At 41.7% G+C, this 19,795-nt stretch overlaps 2 protein-coding genes across 4 annotated transcripts in view; both read right to left on the bottom strand.

Moving 5' to 3' along the window:
* ints8 (integrator complex subunit 8) overlaps positions 1-1,212 on the bottom strand; it is a 111,579-nt gene extending 110,367 nt beyond the window's left edge. For 2 of the 3 annotated variants that reach the window (XM_078540802.1, XM_078540803.1), the window contains exon 1: positions 1,103-1,212. The gene's annotated coding sequence lies outside the window, so the exon portion shown is untranslated. The remainder of the gene's footprint in view (positions 1-1,102) is intronic. The other variant, XM_078540804.1, reaches the window with a different exon arrangement.
* Positions 1,213-11,997: 10,785 nt separating this feature from the next.
* The window catches only part of LOC144680093 (neural-cadherin), a 298,432-nt gene continuing 290,634 nt past the window's right edge, over positions 11,998-19,795 (bottom strand). The window contains exons 32-33 of the mRNA XM_078541239.1: positions 18,862-19,016; positions 11,998-12,411 (exon numbers count right to left, since the gene is read on the bottom strand). Of these exons, the coding sequence (XP_078397365.1) occupies positions 11,998-12,411; positions 18,862-19,016 (569 nt within the window). The remainder of the gene's footprint in view (positions 12,412-18,861; positions 19,017-19,795) is intronic.

Raw genomic sequence — 19,795 nt, 5'->3', positions numbered from 1 at the left:
TTAAAAAAGCATGCTCCATTTAAGTTTTCACACATTTTGTAGAAGAGTCCCGAAACAGGTGTAGGATCCTTACATATTTAAATTGATTCCATGCTGATTTTAGGCAGCTGTCAGGTACCTCTAAACACGCTGTGGACCAATATGATAGCAGCAATTAGGTGCAGGACCACACGGCCAGAAACTGGTATCACTGCAGCCAAACAACCAGCAAAGCACAATAATTTCTACCCCAGTGTTCAAATAACTGAGCAAAGTACCAGGATGAGGCCCACCATGCAAAATGAGTTTGACACCCTGTTCTAGAAAGTGTTGTAGAAATTAAAACACTTAATTGGTGGTTAAAAAAAAAACAAGACAAGTCTGGGTCTGTTGATAGATAGTAAGGAAACAAACACCACTTACCAGTGCAGGCCAATAATAGGTTATTAGGCAGATCATTTCAAAGAAGAGGAGGGGAGTTATCCCTCAATGAACATCACAAAATCAGATTATCCGGTCATTATCAAATTGCTGGTTCTAAGTCCTTGCAGTGTGCAAACTGGCTGTCATGTTCCACTGCAACAGTAACTACACTTCAAAAATTGGCTGTAAAACTTACGGTGGTTTTAAGCACTATACAAATGCAAGTTTTTTTTCTTTACAGTCTGAGTTACATTTCATTTATCAAAAGGACAAAAAATCTATCATCCTCAAGGTAGCTGACAGCTGCTGTTCCCATCGGCTTCCCCGCATTGGCGGGGAAGAGCACAGTTGACGTTTCGAGTCCTCATGACCCTTCAACAGAACTGTAGGCTTTGAATCATTGTAAACATTCCGAGGGTTGACTGAACTGTGAACAAATGAATGCCCAGACAGTCACTCTCCAACAAATTCAAACACACATTTCTTCCCCTTTGCCTGTTAAAGACGCAGTAAAAACAACCCGACTGGGCCTCGAACCTCCAAATAAAGTTACATTAATATTTTTCACCGAGAAAATCAAATATGCTCCACTCCACAAGGAATCACTGAACGGCGTCTCCCTCCGCAAAGGGAGACATCCCAATTCTAACGGAACACTAAGTGACCGTAGTTGCTTCCAAATGAATGATAATCGACTTACAGCAGAGCAACAACCCGCATTCACCCTCCGCGAACCACTGCCGGGTCACAAGAACACTTCCGGGAACCACTTCCGGTCGTCCCACCGGTTGAACTTTCCCCGAATCCTGCACGGGAGCAATGCCCTGTCGCTGCTGTTGCGCGCGGCGCTTGCCCATGGCTTCCTTTCAATCCTTTCCCTCGCTTCATTGGTTTTGACCATTTGTGTCACAAAACCATGAACTGGCGCAGGTGGATAATTTCTTTGGTGTTGATTTGGGGGAGGTTCTGAAAAATGTGGCATGCTTAAATGTAGGAAGTAGTTACTAAGGGGGGACAACAAATGCATATGCAAAAGGTCTGCAGTGACGATACATACATTCTGTTTACAGGGGAACAGCATCTTCCCCGCAGTGAGAAAGAGACAGCTGGAGAGGGTGCAGAACTCACCAAGTGGCAAAATTTCCTTAAATTGAAGGTGTTGCACAGGTTAAATTCTGAGCCCTGCATTTAAAAAACCCATTCCCTTCTGAATTAACAGGATATTCAGGAATCCCCAACTATGCTTCACAACTCTCAGAGCAGTCACGTATTTGTACCATCTGTTGCAACAGGGATAACCCATTTCCTTTGCTACTGAAGGTTTCCAAAATTAAGCAGTGTGCTACTGGATCTTTTCACAACCAAATGACACTTGTTAAAGGGACAACACCTTCAGCATTGTGCCTGTGAAAATAAGACATTACCTGCAGGGCTCAGTTCCATAGCCAGTGATAAGGTTCCCACAAGGTGTCGCAGATAGAAGTTTTGTCCATCATTTCAAGCCCTGTACTCAATAAAGGGTTTGTACTCAATAAAGATTCATGTTATGTCTAACCGCAAAAATCATTATTGTGTCATTATATAGAACACCTTCATTCTGCAGTAGTCAATGGTGCCCACATTTTTGGAAGAAGGAAGATCAAGAGGATGGATGTTAGGACACTGGGAAAAACTTCTCCACCCTTTCCTGTTGACTCTACTATGACACCTCCAAACAGCAGAGGAGAACTTTGAGCTGGAAGCCTGAACTACCTCTCAAAAAGGCATTTGATATAGTGCCACACAACAGACTTGTGAGGAAAGTTATAGGTTATGGAATAAAAGGGACAGTAGCAACGTGGATTCAAAATTGGCTGAAAGAAAGGAAACAGAAAGTAATGGGTATTTTTCAGGCAGGAAGAAGGTTTGTAGTGGAGTGCACCAGGGGTCGGTATTGGGACCCTTGCTTTTCCTGATATAAATAAATGATCTAGATCTTGGTGTGCAGGGGACAATTTCAAAGTTTGCGGACAACACAAAACTTGGGAGAATTGTAAACTGTAAGAACAGTGTAGAACTTCAAAAGGACATTGACACTTGGTGGAGTGGGTAGATGGGTGGCAGATAAAGTTCATTGCAGAGAAGAGTGAGGTGATACACTTTGGTACAAAAAACATGGAGAGACAGTATAAAATAAAGGATATTATTGTAAAGGGTGTGCAGGAGCATAGAGACCTGGATGTGTATGTACAAAAGTCATTAAAGGGGGCAGGACATGTAGAAAAAGCTGTTTCTAAAGCATACAATACTCTAGGCTTCATTAATAGGGGCATAGAGTACAAGAGCAGGGTGGTTATGATGAACTTATATAAGACACTGGTTAAACCTCAGCTGGAGCATTGTGTACGGTTCTGGATGCCACACTATAGGGAGGATGTGAATGCATTGGAGAGAGTGCAGAAGAAGCTTACGAGAATGGTCCCAGGGATGAGACACTCCAGTTATGGGGAAAGATTGGAGAAGTTGGGACTGTTTTCCTTGGAGAGGAGAAGGCTAAGAGGAGACTTGATAGGAGTTTTCAAAATCTTGAGGGGTCTGGACGGAGTAGATAGGGAGAAACTTTTCCCGCTTGTAAACGGACCGAGAACCAGAGGGCACAGTTTTAAAGTATTTTGCAAAAGAAGGAAATGTGAGGTGAGAAAAAACTTTTTCACACAGCAAGTAGTTAGGGTTTGGAATGCACTGCCTGGAAGTGTGGTTGAGGCAAGTTCAAGTGAGGCATTCAAGATGGCATTGGATGATTCTTTAAATAGAAACAAGGGGAAAAGGCAGGAGTTTGGCACTAAGTTAAAATGCTCAGACAGCCTGTGCAGACACGATGGGCTGAATGGCCTCCTTCTACACCATAAAGATTCTGTGATTCTCATAGAGTGCAGGAATTGCCATTGGGCGCAAGTTTCTAACTCAAGCTTAAGCCTCTGAGCTGCACCAGAAACATGCTTAAAGGTGAGAAGGACGCTTACCTTTACTTCACTGCTGTTTCCAGCAAACTTCTTGCTCATTTGCAGCTATGTACAAGGTACTTGGGTGATGACTTTATTGTTCCCTTTTGTAGAGCTGATATCTATGGATTTACTGGAAGGAAGTCTTCAGATCTAAGCTGGTATCTGTAACAGGATCTAAACCCTCAAGCATCAAATGGAATAGAGTTGTCCACAAAAGCCCACTGTGTCATTGTGAACAATTATCCTGAGCTTAATTATCCTGACTCTGCCACATTTCCCCTTTAAGGACAAGTTGGAGCTTATTTTTTAAGAGCTACTGCCTTTTGTACTTCCCAGCCAAGTATGCTACAAGCCAAGCTTTACAGGTACCAGCAGAAGGGTAATAGACAAAGCAATATAAATAATTTTGACATTGTACATCTTCTATCCATTCACCCTGGCAGTTTAGGTGTATCTCTTATCCTGTTCCTATAAGCAATTCTTGTCATTCATTAATCTGTTAAGCTTAAAAACACTACTTTTTAATGTTATGTCTTTTATGTAACTATTAATAAGTGAATTAGAAAGAAATAAAGGAAATTTACTGATCCAGAAATCACAGTGTATAAGCAGTCATAATGTAGGAATATTCAGTTTGAATAAAATTGTGGCTAGCATAGCCATAACCTAAAATTAAAATTCCCTGTCCATTCTATTATAATTGATGTATTAATTGAACTGTTATAGAGTGACCATCAGACAAGGCTGAAAATAAATTGACAATGGCTTTTGTTAAGAAATAGAGATAGTTTAAGTAAGTTATATTGGTATTTGTTGGTATTAGGAAAGAGTTTTAGCTTTAATGTTTAAGTTTGATTTGTATTTCTGTATCTGTGTGTTAAGAAAAGGTCAAGTTGAGTTTTAGTTTCACTTTAAAAGGTGCTTGCATTTCTAATGAGAGTTTATGACTAAGAAGTTAAGCAAACAGAGTAGAAAAAACTGGGCTGTTGCCTAGCAAAAGGGATCCAGAGAGGCAGGCCCTCCCACAGACACACACACAAGAAACTAGAAACAGCAGCTTGATTTGGAAGCTGTTTGAGTTCAGTTGGTTTTGAAGATAGCTGCCAAGCAGAAGCAACCCAGAAGGGGCAGATAGCCAATCCCAAGCTAAAGAAAAAGTCCCTGAATCTAGGGGACTGGAACAGGAGAAAGTGCCAAGCAGACTTCTAGTCAGAGGAAGGACAAGGACCTGGAAAAGATCCTGTTTTGTGGAAGTAAAAGTAAGGAGCAGAGAGGAAGGCTCTAAGCTTCAAGCTTAAAGAGATAAAGGCTTGTGAGAAGCCAGAAAGCCCAAAGAGACAACTGAAGGTTTGTAAGTCTTCGCTATGGGCGTGTGAAGCAGTGGTGTACTGTTGACAGCTGAGTCAGTGAGAGTGAGTGCGTGGCAGAAAATTTTAATGTCTGTGGTGACCCAGGGGAGAGGACTTTCGGAAGGAGAGTCTGAAACCCTGGAGGTGAACCCTTGTGAAAGGTGTCTTGAGAGAAAGTGCCAGTTTGGGAGAAGATTCCAAAACGAGTTCTTGGAGAGTGGGGTTTGGAAACCCTCGTGTGAAAGACGGAATTCAGTGAGAGTTGTTGGCTCACGGTATGACAAGCATCTGGTGGGAGTTGATGAAAGATCCATAGCATCTGTTTAGGGTGGCATCTGTCACTTGGTTTCATAGTGTGGTGAGCCTGACCACAGGGTGCCTATTGGTTTACTTGGACTGTGTACTTACTGTGAACATTAGAGTATAAAGTAGAAACAAAAATACCTGGAAAAACTCAGCAGGTCTGGCAGCATCTGCAGAGAGGAGCACAGTTAACGTTTCGAGTCCGAAAGACCCTTCAACAGAACTAAGTCAAAATAGAAGAGAGGTGAAATATAAGCTGGTTTAAGGGAGGGTGGGACAAGTACTTTTACCAGAGTATAAAGTAGCTTTTGTAACTTATGTTATCCTTACAAATCTGTACATATCTGTAAAGGTATAGTTGTGGATGAAGGAGTATTGTAATATAGTTCATCTTTTCTTGTTTAATAAATGTTTCATGCTTTTGTTAAAATGTTATTAGCTGACTCCGGTGACTGTTCAGTAACCTGTCTCCACACATCTAAACAAACAAATTAAAAGTTAGGATCTATCAAGCTGGGTTCCACTCTGGGATCAGGCTCATCCCATGGTAACGTCAGCTGGGATCATAACACTTTTCATTGATGTTCAAGAATGACGAGCAATAGGAACATTTTATTGTGTAGAAAAAAAGACTTACAATTATATTTACAACAGAGTTTCTGAAAACCTGTAACTCACATAGATTATTATTCAACACATATAAAGTATTATGAAGTATGGCACAGTTTTTGTGATGGTCAGTCACTGTTTAGATATGGTGTAACCATTGGCATTCCTTGACTGGCTTTTTACTTTTCCAACTCACAATTTTCCATGTTGAATACATAAAAGTCACCAACTGCTGTTTGTTAGTATATTAAATAGCTCTTTGAAAGATATAGACTGAGAGTTACACACATTGTTTCCCTTCCTTCCTTCTTAATAGTTCCATCTACTTATGATAATTCAAAGCATTTTTTGGTTTAAAAAAATCTAGTAATAGAAATTAAGCAATTTAAATAAAACAGAACAGGAACATTTTATGAGCATGATTTCAATCCAAACTAACAATTAATTCTAATTGAGCAACTTTAAATTGAGAGAAGTAAGCTATGCGCCTGCCTTCTCTTCTGTACTGCATTTTGGAAAAATAGAGAATATTTTTCTAAAAGTAAGGAAAGCCTATATTTTGATGCTTAACTTTACAGTTCAAAAACACAGACTGTGCACTTCTTTCTCTAACAATCATTGTAATTTAGATATGTATTTCAAGGCTTTTCAAAAATCATATAGAAGTGAAACTGCATCTTTTGGAAATCTGCAGGTGTTTTAAAAATTTTCACATTGAGCTCCACTGAACTTTTCCATTTTAACTTCATGGAACAGCATGACTATATTCACGAACCAGATAAAACAGACAAACACATTTTGCTCAAAGTGTAACTGACACAGAGCTGCCCTTAAAAAATGTCAAAAATAAAATTACTTGTTTGTTTAGGGAGGACACTGCAGCACCCTGGTATGTGCAATGATAGAAAGGTATTCAATATTTGCAGCACCTGTTTCCAGATCCCCGCAGTATTTTTATATAGGCATTTGCTCCCCTCAGCCATCAACTTACAGGTTGCTTGCTGCCTGCTTGATTGTATTTTTGAATCTTGTTGTTATTTTGTCTGTTTTATAAATCATCTGTTTTCTTTTAAACTAGTTGTTAACGTGTGCTATTGCACACAGGGGGCAGAATTTAATGTCCTCCCTTGTGGCAAGTTTGGTGGAGGGCGCATTTAATCAGGTAGGAGGGTGCCGGGCGGAGACCCTGCTCCCTTCTCACATCCATGCTGATTAAGTCCTTGGCAGGAAGGCCTGTGAATTGCCTTCCCACCTTGTCAGGGTAAATGGGAGACGAGGAAGAGGTAAAGAAGGGGAGAGAGGAGAAAAGGAAGAGGAAGTAAATAGGGAAAGTGGCGGCAGGATATGTATTCGGCTCCTCACTGATCTCCCCCAGCTCCTCGTGCTCTCTGCGTGTTCTGCTCCCACTTACCCCCCACTTTGTGTTCCTGTTATGTGCTCTGCTCCTTCCCCCACGTTCCTACTCTTCCCCCCCTGCTCCCTTCGTGCTTTCTCATTGGTCCTGCTCTCTCAGTGCCCCTGCGCTACTCTCTGTGCTGTACTTCCTTTGGCCTCTTGCCCTTTCTATGTTTTTATAAAGGACAGACCAGACTCTGTAGTGAGAAGCACCTCACATGATATCTGTAAGTAAATATACACTTTTCCTAAAAACATTCAAACATTCTTTACCTGCAGCACTTTCATATTAAGTGCATTATGCATCACAGTATCTTTACAGTGCAGAAGGAGGCCATTTGGCCCATTGAGTCTGCACTGTAGCACTATAATTTAGATGGTGGTTCCATGTTTACTAATTCATTTGGAACCAAAGATGTTTGCAAACCACTTTTCACAGGGACATGGAAGCTACCTGGTATTTGAGCTGCATGAACTAACTGGTTGGAAGTAAGGTGTTGTTGCAGGGCCACCAGCTGGTCAATGCCTGGAAGTGCAGGATGTTTCGCAAAAGTTGATTTATAAAAAAATACTGCTTTGCCAATGTCAGTTTTAAAATGGAAATCAACTATTTACAGCACCATCTACAGGGGCTCCTGGTACTGCAGCTATATGTTGGCACTTATACAATGGTTCACTCCATAGACAGAGCTAGAAATAGGAACACCATGCTATCATCAACTCTGCATTTTCTTTAATTCATTCTTGAGTTGTGGGCAACGCTGGCAAGGCTGGCATTTATCTCCCATCCCTATTTGCCCTGAGAAAGTGGCAGGCCTTATTTCTGAAATTTTAAACAAAAATGCAAGTATTTCTTTCTTTTAACCTCTCAGGGTTTCACTGAATGGATTGGTCAGCCACTTCTGAAAGTAAATAGTTAACCACTGTGCTGTGGAACTAGAGTCATATATAGGCCAACCCAAGCAAGGACAGGAGATTTTTTTTCCTAAAGTACGTTGGTGAACCAGTTGATTCAGTTGTAGCCCAGAGATTGGGAAAATTTTAGAAATCAGCAAAGGATGACTAAGAAAAAATCAAGAGGGAGAAAATGGAGTATGAGAGGAAACTAGCAAGAAGTATAAAAGTGGACAGTAAAAGCTTCTACAAATATACATAAAGGAAAATAGATAAAAGGAGGGAGGAAAAGAGAGGAAGGAAGAAACTTAAAACAATCACAATCACTGGGGAAAAGGTACTGCAAAAACTATTAGAACTAAAAGCTGACAAGGCCCCTGGAGCTGATTGCCTGCATCCTAGGGTCTTAAAAGAAATGGCTGCAGAGACAGTGGGTGCATTAGCTGTGACCTGTGGAAAGGTCCCAGCAGATCAGAAAATTGCAAATGTAACACCACTATTCAAGAAAGGAGGGAGACAGAAAGCAGGAAAATACAGGCCAGTTAGCCTAACATAGGGAAAATGCTAAATTCCATTATTAAAAAGGGTAGTAGCAGGACATTTATAATGTCAAAGTGCAATCAGACAGAGTCAACATGGTTTTGTGAAAGGGAAATCATGTTTGACTAATTTATTAGAATTCTTTGAAGAAGTAACAAGCAACGTGGATAAAGGAGAACCTGTAGATGTTGTGTACCTTGATTTCCAAAAGGCATTCAATAAGGTGCCACATCAAAGCTTACTACACAAAATATGAGCTTATGTTCTAGGGGGCAACATGGGTAGAGAATTGGATAACTAACAGGAAACAGAGAGTTGGGTTCAATGGATCATTTTCAGGTTGACAAACTGTAACTTGTAGAGTGACACAGGGATTGGTGCTGGGGCCTCAGCTGTTTACGATCTATGTTAATGACTTGGATGAAGGGACCAACTGTGTTGTAGCCAAATTTCCTGATGACACCAAGGTAGGCTGGAAAGCAAGTTGTGAGGAGGGTAGAAAGAGTCTTCAAAGGTTACGAATGGGCAAAAATTTGAGAGATGGAGTATAATATGAGAAAATGTGAGCTTGGCCACTTAGGAAGGAAATACAGAAAAGCAGATTTAAATGGAGAGATTGCAGCTTGCAGCAGTAGAGAGGGACCTGGGTGTCCTTGGTGAAAGAGGCGCTTTGGTCTGCCCGAAACTTGTTGGTCTTCCAGCACAAAGAGTTGTCCCCGACCGATTGTTGCGGACTGGCACAATCCAAAGTCCAGGACTACGTGCTGAGGGACGCACTAAAGCTTGGGGCAGCTGCCGCAAAGGCGCAATGGGGAAGGGTCGCTGTCTAAGACCTTTCTACCACAGCGCACCGAGAGACTGGGAACTGTTTAGAGCCCCTCCGGCTGTACAGATCAAAATGAAAGGCTGTAAATGACTGTAATATTGTTTGTACTGATGCACCTGGTGATACATTTTGTAAAAGTTTAACCTGGATTGTACCCTTGTAATGTTGTTTTTGAAATGGTTTCGAATGTGATTGAAGTTAATTTATGAATAAAGTATATTTTTACAAAAAAAAAAGAGAGGGACCTGGGTGTCCTTGTACATGAATCGCAAAAAGTTAGCATGCAGGTACAGCAAGTAATTTGGAAGGAAAATAAATGTTGGCCTTTATACAAAGGGAATGGAGTATAAAAGTAGGGGAATCTTGCTACAATTGCACAGGGCGTTAGTGAGACTGCACCTAGAGTACTTTGCACAGTTTTGGTCTCCTTTCTTAAGGAGGGATATACTTGCATTGAAAGCAGTTGAGAGAAGGTTCACTGAACTGATTCCTGGGATGAAGGGGTTGTCATCTGAGGAAAGGTTGAGCAGGTTGGGCCTATACTCATTGGACTTTAGAAGAATGAGAGGTGATCTTATTGAAACATATAAGATTGTGAGAGGGTGTGACAGGACAGATGCTGGGAGGATAGGAATCGAGAATTAGGAGGCACAGTTTCAAAATAAGAGGTATCCCATTTAAAATAGAGATAAGAAGGAGTTTCTTCTCTCGGAGCTTCATTAGTCTTTGGAATTCTCTTCCCCAGAGAGCAATGGAGGCTGAATCATTGAATATCAAGGCTGAGTTAGGTAGACTTTTGATCTTCAAGGGAGTCAAGGATTATGGGCAGAAAGGGGTGGAGGTATGCAGGAAATAAGGCCACAATCAAATCAACCATGATCTTATTGAATGACAAAGCAGGCTCGAGGGGCCAAATAGCCGACTCCTGTCACTATTTCTTATGATCTTATGGACATCATCATCACTTTTGTCAACACCAGCTTTTTATTTCCAGATTTTGTAAACTGAATTCAAATTCTCAAACTGCCGTGGTGGGGTTTGAATTAATATTCTTATCTACCTGTTTAAGATGAATGATTACTTACTCTCATTTCTCTTGCTGGTATTGATTTTATGATTATTTATATTTTAGATGGAGCATGTCTGGAATGTTGCCACAGAGAGACTGAAAGCAGCTCTGCATTTGTAATTCCCTACACAATACCTCACTTGAATACAGTCAGAGGGAGTAACAGATAAGAGCTGGAATATCTATGTAGAATGGGAGAGGCAAATTGGAAGGCATGACTCCTAATGGATGGCCCCTGAGAGACACAGGCAGAGGCCCGACAGAAGGAAGCTGGTCTGCTGGCTCTCATATGTGGAATGCACACACGTTGAAAGGAGAAAAGGGGTAAAATAGAAATACATTTTGTTTCATAAAAGTGGTTCTGACTATGATTAAAATAATGTATTGTCAAACTAGGGGATGGTGCAAAGTTAACAAAATGTTGGTTCCAATTAACTTGCAGCACTAACTTCACCTACTTTAAAAAAAAATACCCTTGTTAGTATGGTAACTATGCTTCACTTGTCCAAGTGCAGTCTTCAAGAAAGGAATTACAGGCATCCACTTTTATGTCCCAGAATTATTCCTTCAGTGCCATGGTGCAATTAATCTTATCATGATAAGGCTTTGCATTCCTGTTAGTAAATCTCAGTAACAGTCTAATATTCAGGTTGGATTTGTCTGTCAGAGCACCGTGCATTGCTAATCAGTCATAACAAAACAATCATAATACAATAAAATTCAGCTCAATACAGAAAACATACATGCACAAAATAAATACAATCTCAAAGAAATATTTAAAGTACTATAGTACAAAAATAATTTAACATTTCAAACAGGACATTACTGATTTGTACTCATACTGAATTTCTGAGGAACAGCAGTCTCAAATGTATAACAGCACAATTTGATGATAATGAGTTACAGGAAGTATTTGATTACAAGTCATGGTTGACACTAAAAATAATATTCACATTTCACATAACATACCTACTACTGCAGTGATATGGAGCAGGGCACCGACCGGGATGTTTGTTTAAACCTTCATCAGGAAGAAAGGTATAATTGAAAGGTCACAATTAGCGACATCAGGGTTTCCAACACTGGGAACAACCACTTTGCATCCTACAACTTTCTTTTTAAAGGAGTAGAATACAATTAGAATCATTTGGAAGATCAGTTGCCTGTGAACATTCTTCATTGATTATACAGGATTGAACATGATCCGGCTACTTTCTCTCACAAACACTTCTCCAGCAGAGCCAACAAGATAAAATCCATGGTCATTATATACCTTGTTGTTTAATTGTTACTGTCTGAAACCACCAGACCAGTAAAACTGTGAATGCCCCCTTGTAAAGCTGTAATGAGACTACCCGGAAACAAAATAATCCTCCACTACCAGCATGTCTGGCTGAAAGCATCTGAACACAATGAATGTGTTGTATCAAAGTCTATTTAAGAAGAGGCACAACTTGCAGTTTATCTCGCTCTTATATACAGACCTGTAATTTTTTGGAGTTAGATCTCAATCTTTTTGATTACTTGAATAAAAATCTGGAAAGCAGACAATGAAATAATCTTGCCAATGATTTCTCGCTTTAGGATTTTCAAATGTCCCAGTGATTGTAGACAATGTCTTTACTATTACACACCATTGTCCTGTTTCTGGGCACAGAATTCTTTCAATTTGTCAAACTTTGAGCCCCAGTCTCTGAGGTCATAATTCAAGTCCTCATCTACATTGGCTGTGTCCACAGAGCTGAGGCTTCCTGCCAGTGACCCTCGCCCTTCAAAGCAGTAAACATGCACTGTGTCCTCAGGAATCGCTCTCAGGTCATTGTCTGCATCCCAAATAATGCGGGCCACATAGGTTTTGAAGTCCAGGGTATTGGATTGAATAGTTTCAGAAAAGGTCACGTTTGGGTGAATTTTCAGGTTGACCGGCTTCTCTTCTTGTGAATCAGGAGATGCCTTTACCAGTGGAGCAGTTGTTGTTGATGAAGACTGGGACAGACTTGCACGCAGGGGTTTCTTCAGTTCACTGATGTCATAGCCATTCTAAAAAGTAGAAAAAAATCAATTTACTCCACCATGTTTGTAATGCTGATACTATCAAAATATAGAAGCTGTATTTTCATCAGATAGAAAATTTCAGTCTGCTGTGTCACAAAATACCCACAATTAATTCCTTTTAGACACATGTGAGAAAGAGTCATAATTGGAATCATAACTCATTTTTCTTGTGAAAAAAAAATTCAACTGTAATTATATAATGTTATATAATATAGTGTATGTATATATTTCTTCTTTTGATGAATTAAGGGTTGCACTGCATACCATATTATGCATCCACCTACTCAGATAAACTCACATAGGACCATTCATGTTAATATCACAAATTACGTTCTACTACCAAAAGCCAACATCATTTAATTCAGTAAATCTATCAACTTGTAAAGTGTTGAGAGTGTGGCTGTTGGGTTGAGAGGGCAGTTTTTGTAGAATCAGCAAATTAAACTGATTTTACTGGTTTGGGAGTCTTGCTATTTTCTCCCCATTAGTGCTGTTAATATCAAAGCTCCCTAATTAAAACAAGTTCAATATCTCTTTCACCTAAGTCAATTTGTACTGATGATAATGGAATACAGCAATTACTGCATTGACATCAGCATTGATGTAATGCGACATCAACTATGTGAAAGAGATAAAAGCCTGGATTTTTGATTGATCTAACTTTAATACCAGTATTAATGTTTAATATGTCACGAAAAGCTGATTTCAGCCACAAATTACTTACGGGCATATTGAACTTTTTAAGGAAGACATATGTGAATTTAAAGAAATAGAAGCAAGGACACTGAGCAAAAGATGGCTGGTAATGTAAAGTGACCAGTTTCTGGACAAATCTCCATGTGGATTATACTGACAGACCTGTCCTGAGAGAATATGGAATGTCGCACCTGGAAAGGTGTCATGGCCCTTTTCAAGCAGAGACACTTAAAAGGGAGAAAGGAAAGATGCAAAAGACTGAACTTTAATCTCCTGTGGTTGCAGAGACAAAAGACTGATTAGCATGTCTCAGTAGGCATCAAAATCCATCTCCTGTTGATTCATATCTCATAATGTGTAAAATGGTTGGAGATGAAAGAAAATAGAGTCTGGGTGCAAGACATGGTCTTTTCCCTTACAGGAATACACAGGGAAAATGGGTTCGAAAGCTAGCTACAGAGCAGTGCAGTGTGTGCTAGTGTGCTGGCTGTGCTGTGTGTAACAGCAAGAAGAAGATCAATTAGTCACCCCTGCAGTTGCAGGTGAAGTCTCTCTCTCTCTCTCTCTCTTTGTTGCTGGAGGTGCAGGCACTTAAAGCAGAAGCCACAATCAAAAAGGAAACAGGAAGCTTCATCAGCTAACCTGTAGAATCAAGTGTCTCCAAACCCACTGCGAAACTGCCAAGGTCAGCATTACTGGAATCACTCAACTTAATGGCTGCAACATCTCGCCATCTATGCCTCAGGGTCAAGCCAAACACTGATTCATATATCTTTTTAAAAACTTTTATTTGGACTCATAACTTCTCATTTCTAATCTGTGTGTATGTGTGTTGCATTTCTATTATTTTTCTCAGGTTTTAGTAACTAAAAAATTTAGTCTTTCTTTGGCTCAAGAAAGCCTGGTTAAATTGGCTCCTTCTAAAAAGATAAATATATTTGGACTCAGAAAAGGTATCCACAAGGGAAAGGATCCCTTTTAAATTAACCTTGTTGCGACTAACTGAGGGGGTTGAACAAAGAAGGGGAGCCAGCTCTATCCTCCTCACCTGGGAGCATAACAAAATTGGGGTCCCGTTTGGGAAGTTAACAAATTGGAAGACCTTGCCCAGGGTTAGGTCTTAACAAATGCAAGCTTTAACTAACTCCAAATGGAAAATCTAAGCCAAAGTGAAATGAAGGTTTTGATCCACACTTTGCCAAAATTACCATCTCGATTCCCTTAAGGAACAACTGATTCTGTTGCATTTATATATGACAATGCAGAAACAGACTATGGTACCACAATCATTGGATTGTTAATCACACTACAGTGTAAGGACTTTTTTTCATTCGTGGGATGTGAGCATTGTTGGCAAGGCCAGCATTTATTGCCCATCCCTAATTGCCCTTGAGAAGATGGTGGTCAGCTGCCTTCTTAAACCACTTCAGTCCATCTGATATAGGTCTGGGCATAGTGCTGTTAGCCAGGAATTTCCAGGATTTTGAGCCAGCGACAGTGAAGGAATGGCGATACAGTTCCAAGTCAGGATGGTGTGTGATTTGCAGGGGAACTTGCAGCTGCTCATGTTCCCATGTGCCTGCTGCCCCTGTTCTAGGTGGTAGAGGTTGTGGGTTTGGTAGGTGCTGTTGAAGGAAGCTTGATGAGTTGCTGCAGTTCATCTAGCAGACAACTGCCTCTGTGCGTCGGTGGTGGAGGGGTTGAATGTTTAAGGTGGTAAGTGGTGGCATGCTAGTCAAAACAAGCCGCTTTCCCCATGCACGGTGTCAAGCTTCTAGAGAGTTGTTGGAGCTACATTCATCCAGGCAAGTTGAAAGCATTCCACCAGACTCCTGACTTGTGCTTTGTAGATGGTGGACAGGCTTTGGGGAATCATGAGCTGAGTTGCTCACTGCAGAATTCCCAGCCTCTGACCTGCACTTGTAGCCACAGTATTTATATGGCTGTTCCAATTCAGTTGCTGGTCAATTGTAGCTTCCAGGATATTAATCCTTTAGGTGGGGAATTCATCAATGCTAACGCTGTTGAATGTAAAGGGAAGGTGGTTAGATTGTCTCTTACTGGAGAGGGTCATTGTCTGACAATTGTGTGGCATGAATGTGGCATTATGTTTCAGTATCTGAGGGAGTTTTGAATGGTATGAAAACTGCTCAATCATGAATGAACAGCCTTCTCACCTCATGATGGAGGGAAGGCCATTGATGAAGCAGCTGAAGATGGTTGGGCCTTGGACACTACCCTGAGGAACTCCTGCAGTGATGTACAGGACTGAGATGACCGACCTCCAACAACCACAACCATCTTCCTTTGTGCTAGGTATGACCCCAATCAGTGGAAATTTTCCCCCGGTAACTATTAACGTCAGCTTTGCTAGGGCTCCTTCATGCCACTCTCGGTCAAATGCTGTCTTCATGTTAAGGGCAGTCACTTTCACCTCTGGAATTCAGCTGTTTTGTCCTTGTTTGGACAAAGCTTGTAATGAGATTTGGCCAAGGGAGAACCTAAAACTGAGCAGCGTATTGCTGTGTAAGTGCCACTTGACAGCACAGTTATCAAAATATTCCATTACCTCGCTGAAAATTAAGTGCAGACTGATGGACCGTTAATTTGCTTCCTTGGATTTGTCCTGCTTTTGTGGGCAGGACCTACCTGTGGGCAATTTTCCACTTTGTCAGGTAGATGCTGTAGTGGAACAGCTTGATTAGGGGTGCGGCACAAGTTTTCAGTACCACAGATGGGACGTTGTCAGGGCCCACAGTCTTTCTGTATCCAGAGTGTTCAGCCATTTCTTGATATCACATCGAATGAATTGAATGGCTGAAGACTAGCATCTGTGATGCTGAGGACCTCAGGAGGAACTCGATATGGATTATCCACTTGGCACTTCTGGCTGGACATGGTTGCAAATGCTTCAGGCTTGTTTTTTACACTGTTGCGCTGGGCTCCCCCATCATTGGGAATGGGAATATTTGTGGAGCTTCTCCACTGGTTAGTTGTTTAGTTATCCACCACCACTCATGACATAATGTGGCAGGATGGCAGAGCTTTGATCCGATCCATTGTGAGATCACTAAAGTCTGTCTGTTGCATGCTGCTTCCACAGTTTAGCATGTAAGTAGTCCTGTGTTGTAGCTTCATCAGGTTGGCGCCTTATGTTTAGGTATGCCTGGTACTGCTCCTGAATGCTCTCTGCATTCCTCATTGTATTAGGTCTGATCCCCCGTTTTGATGGTGATGGGAGAGTGGGGGATATGCTGGGCCATTAGGTTACAAATTGTGGTTGAATACAATTCTGTTGCTGCTGATGGCCCGCAGCGTGTCATACTCAGCTTTGAGTTGGTAGATCTGTTCTGACTCCATGCCGTATGGCACGATTGTAGTGCCACACATCATGATGGACGATCGTTGGTGTGAAGACGGGTCTTCATTTCCAGAAGGACTGTGTGGTGATCATTTCTACCAATAAAATCATGGGCAGATGCATCTGCAACAGGAAGACGGGTGAGGGTGAGGTCATTTAGGTTTTTCCCTCCTGTTGGTTCCCTCACCACCTGCCACAGACCCACTCTAGCAGGTATGTCCTTTAGGACTTGGCCTGTAGTGATGCTACTGAGCCAGCCTTGGTGAAGACCCCCCGCCCAGAGTACATTCTGCGCCCTTGGTACCCTCAGTGCTCCTTCAGCCAATGGAGGGAGGTAGGTGGTAATTCGCAGGATGTTTCCTTGCCCATGTTTGACCTGATGCCATGAACTTCCTGGGGTCCAGAGTCAATATCGAGGACTCCCTGCCAGTGGTCAGCTAAAGCTACCCACCTGGCATGGGCCTTCCTCTGCCACAGGTAAAATAGTAGCAAGGGTAAGTGGCCATTGATTGGCCATTTAAGGGCCTCAATAGGTCCAAGGATGGACAGGCCACCCAACGCCTCCACCGTCCCCATTAAATGGGGTTGGGGCCGGGTGAGTGAAGGTGGCGGGCAGATGCTGCATTTTATGAGCTCTGCCACCTTCAAACCCGCTGGCGGGGGACTGTACAATTCCACCCCAAACTGTCCCGGAGGCATTGGGATCCCAAGACAATCTCCAGGACTGTGATTCTGAAACCCCACCTGCATCAAGTTCTGACTCAGTGGCCCTTTGAAAATCCAGCCTCAAATCTTGTTAAAGATGCGGAGCTGACCCATGGTGCTTTCTCTGTCAGAAGGAGGGATTCTTTCACTTAACAGAGCAAAAATTAAACTTCAGCAGGACTGCCTGAAGGAACAAAAGCTCACATTTAAATGAGTGCAACCCCACTGAAATCTTGGCAAACAGCTTGGAATGAGCCGTAACACACACTGGAGACAGAATAAGGGCAAAAGAGAAGGACAGGTGACTTTTGCCCCATCTCCCTCCTCATTTAGAAAATTTACTGGCCCTCTTGCCATTTCCACAATCTGTCACACCTCCCTCTCCCCCTATACCCCTCCATTCCTAGTCTTACCTGGGGTTTGAGCACCACAGGGAGGAGGCACTGAAATTGACTGACCTGTTTCCTTAACCTAGCACTGGTCAACATTTAAATACAGTGAGTCAGTCACAGGGCATCTGGTAGCAATGGAGAGGATGAAAAGGTCAAATGGTGCTTTAAGTGTGGAGATCCAGCAGACGGGCTCCCTGACCCCATCTTCTCAGCTCCCTCATTGCTGATAGCGCCTGACCTTGATTGAGATAGTTAAGTCTATCCAAACCTAAGTATCGTACAAAATGCCCCCTTGGCTTAAAGTAACAGGAAGAGCACAGAGAAAGTTAACTAGGCATTATGTTTATCCAATAGCATTGGTAGGATCACCACATCAGGCAGCCCTAGGACTTCAAAATATGAAAAGTGAACAGGTGTTCCCACAAAATTAAATGTATTGCATTTTTAAAGATCAAATTTATATTTTCTAGGTGACCTTTCTGCACATGAAGATGGAGCCTATTTTAGCACTGTGCATTGAAATATGAACCATTCTTAGCACACAATCAAATAGAGTGGAGCAAAACACAGCAAAACTAATTTTTCTGCTGAATACTGTGCTTTCAAGCTAACATTAGAAAAGAATTTCGACTCTGCCAATGTGGCATTTTTACATGTTCCTTATTAACCATTCTTTAGGTCTCTGAGTGACATTACCAATCATGTCGATGAACGCGTAGTTTTAAACTTAATTCTTGGTATATGAGTGCCGTTAGCAATGGTAACATTACGCATCCCTAATGTCCCTTGAGAAAGTGGTGGAGAGCTGCCTCCTTGAACCGCTGCAGTCCATGCAGAGGTAAATGTACTCCCACAATGCTATTAGGTAGGGAGTTCCAGGTGTTGACATCATCAATGATGAGAAAAGTGATGTACACTCAAAAGGTGATGGTGTGTGACTTGGAGGGGACCTGGCAATAGTGTTCTCATGCATCTGCTGCCTTGTCCTTCTTGATGGTGGCAATTGCAGGTTTGCACAGTATTTATATTTTGTATCATTATCTATCTCCAACAGGGATTGAAACTGGCTACATTCAGTTTACGCAAGATGCCTGAATCCAGCTAAAAAAGGAAACTTTTACTCCATGCGTCTGGATTACAAATTCAGATCCTGAGGTGAAAGCAGGCTCTCCAGCAACATTTGCAAAGCAGAGAAAAATATTTGAATCATCAAAAAAAAAAATGCAGGCCATACATTTAATGCTATAGTTTGCAGAAGGAAGGTGGAACAACCTTGCATACCTGGTCTTCTTCTCCACCCCCTTCTTCATCATAATTAAGGATGTTTTCCCGCACATCCTCCCAGCTCTCATGCTCGACGGGTATGTGGTAAACTCCTCCTTTCTGGAACTTGGTTTTTCCACACAGGCCCCATATACTGAAGGAAATCACCAGAACTGAAACATCAAACATAAGCAGGACTTCAGTCACCAGCAGTAACCTGGGCCAAGGTTTTACAGCCCCTCCCACCCAGCAGGATATTATGGTCCCGCCGAACTGAATGGAGATTTAAATGGCTCAATGCATCCGTTGAGGGGAGACACACTGTGGCGGGGCCATAAAATCCTGGCACTGGAGTCTAAGATCATAAAATTAGCTATATGGCTGTAAATGAAATTCCACTACTCAGTGAAAAGGACCACAGCAATTTATATTATCCAATCAACATTATCTTAACACTGGCACTAACCTCTATAAAATAATTGGGTTAATGGTGGTGTTAAAATAATGCCAATTGCAAAATCTAAGCTAGTGTCTATCAGACCACATCAAAATAATTATTTCCTCAATAGATGGAGACAGATACAACTATGGAAATTTTTAAAATATTCATTCATGGGATGTGGGCGTCACTGGCTGGGCCAACATTTATTGCCCATCCCTAATTGCCTTTGGGAAGATGGTGGTGAGCTGCCCTCTTGAACTGCTGCAGTCTATGTGGTGTAGGTACACCCATAGTGCTGTTAGGGATGGAGTTCCAGGATTTTGACCAGCGACAGTGAAGGAACGGTGTCAAGGGCAGTCACACTTGCCTCACCTCTGGAGTTCAGCTCTTTTGTCCAAGTTTGAACCAAGGCTGTAATGAGGTCAGGAGCTGAGTGGCCCTGACGGAACCCAAACTGAGTGTCAGTGAGCAGTTTATTGCTAAGTAAGTACCACTTGATAGCATTGTTGA

Source organism: Cetorhinus maximus, chromosome 4, assembly GCF_964194155.1.
Source record: "Cetorhinus maximus chromosome 4, sCetMax3.hap1.1, whole genome shotgun sequence".
Classification (NCBI taxonomy): Eukaryota; Metazoa; Chordata; class Chondrichthyes; order Lamniformes; family Cetorhinidae; genus Cetorhinus; species Cetorhinus maximus.
The sequence above is the reverse complement of the archived record's forward strand: the minus strand, read 5'-3'. Positions and strand labels throughout refer to the sequence as shown.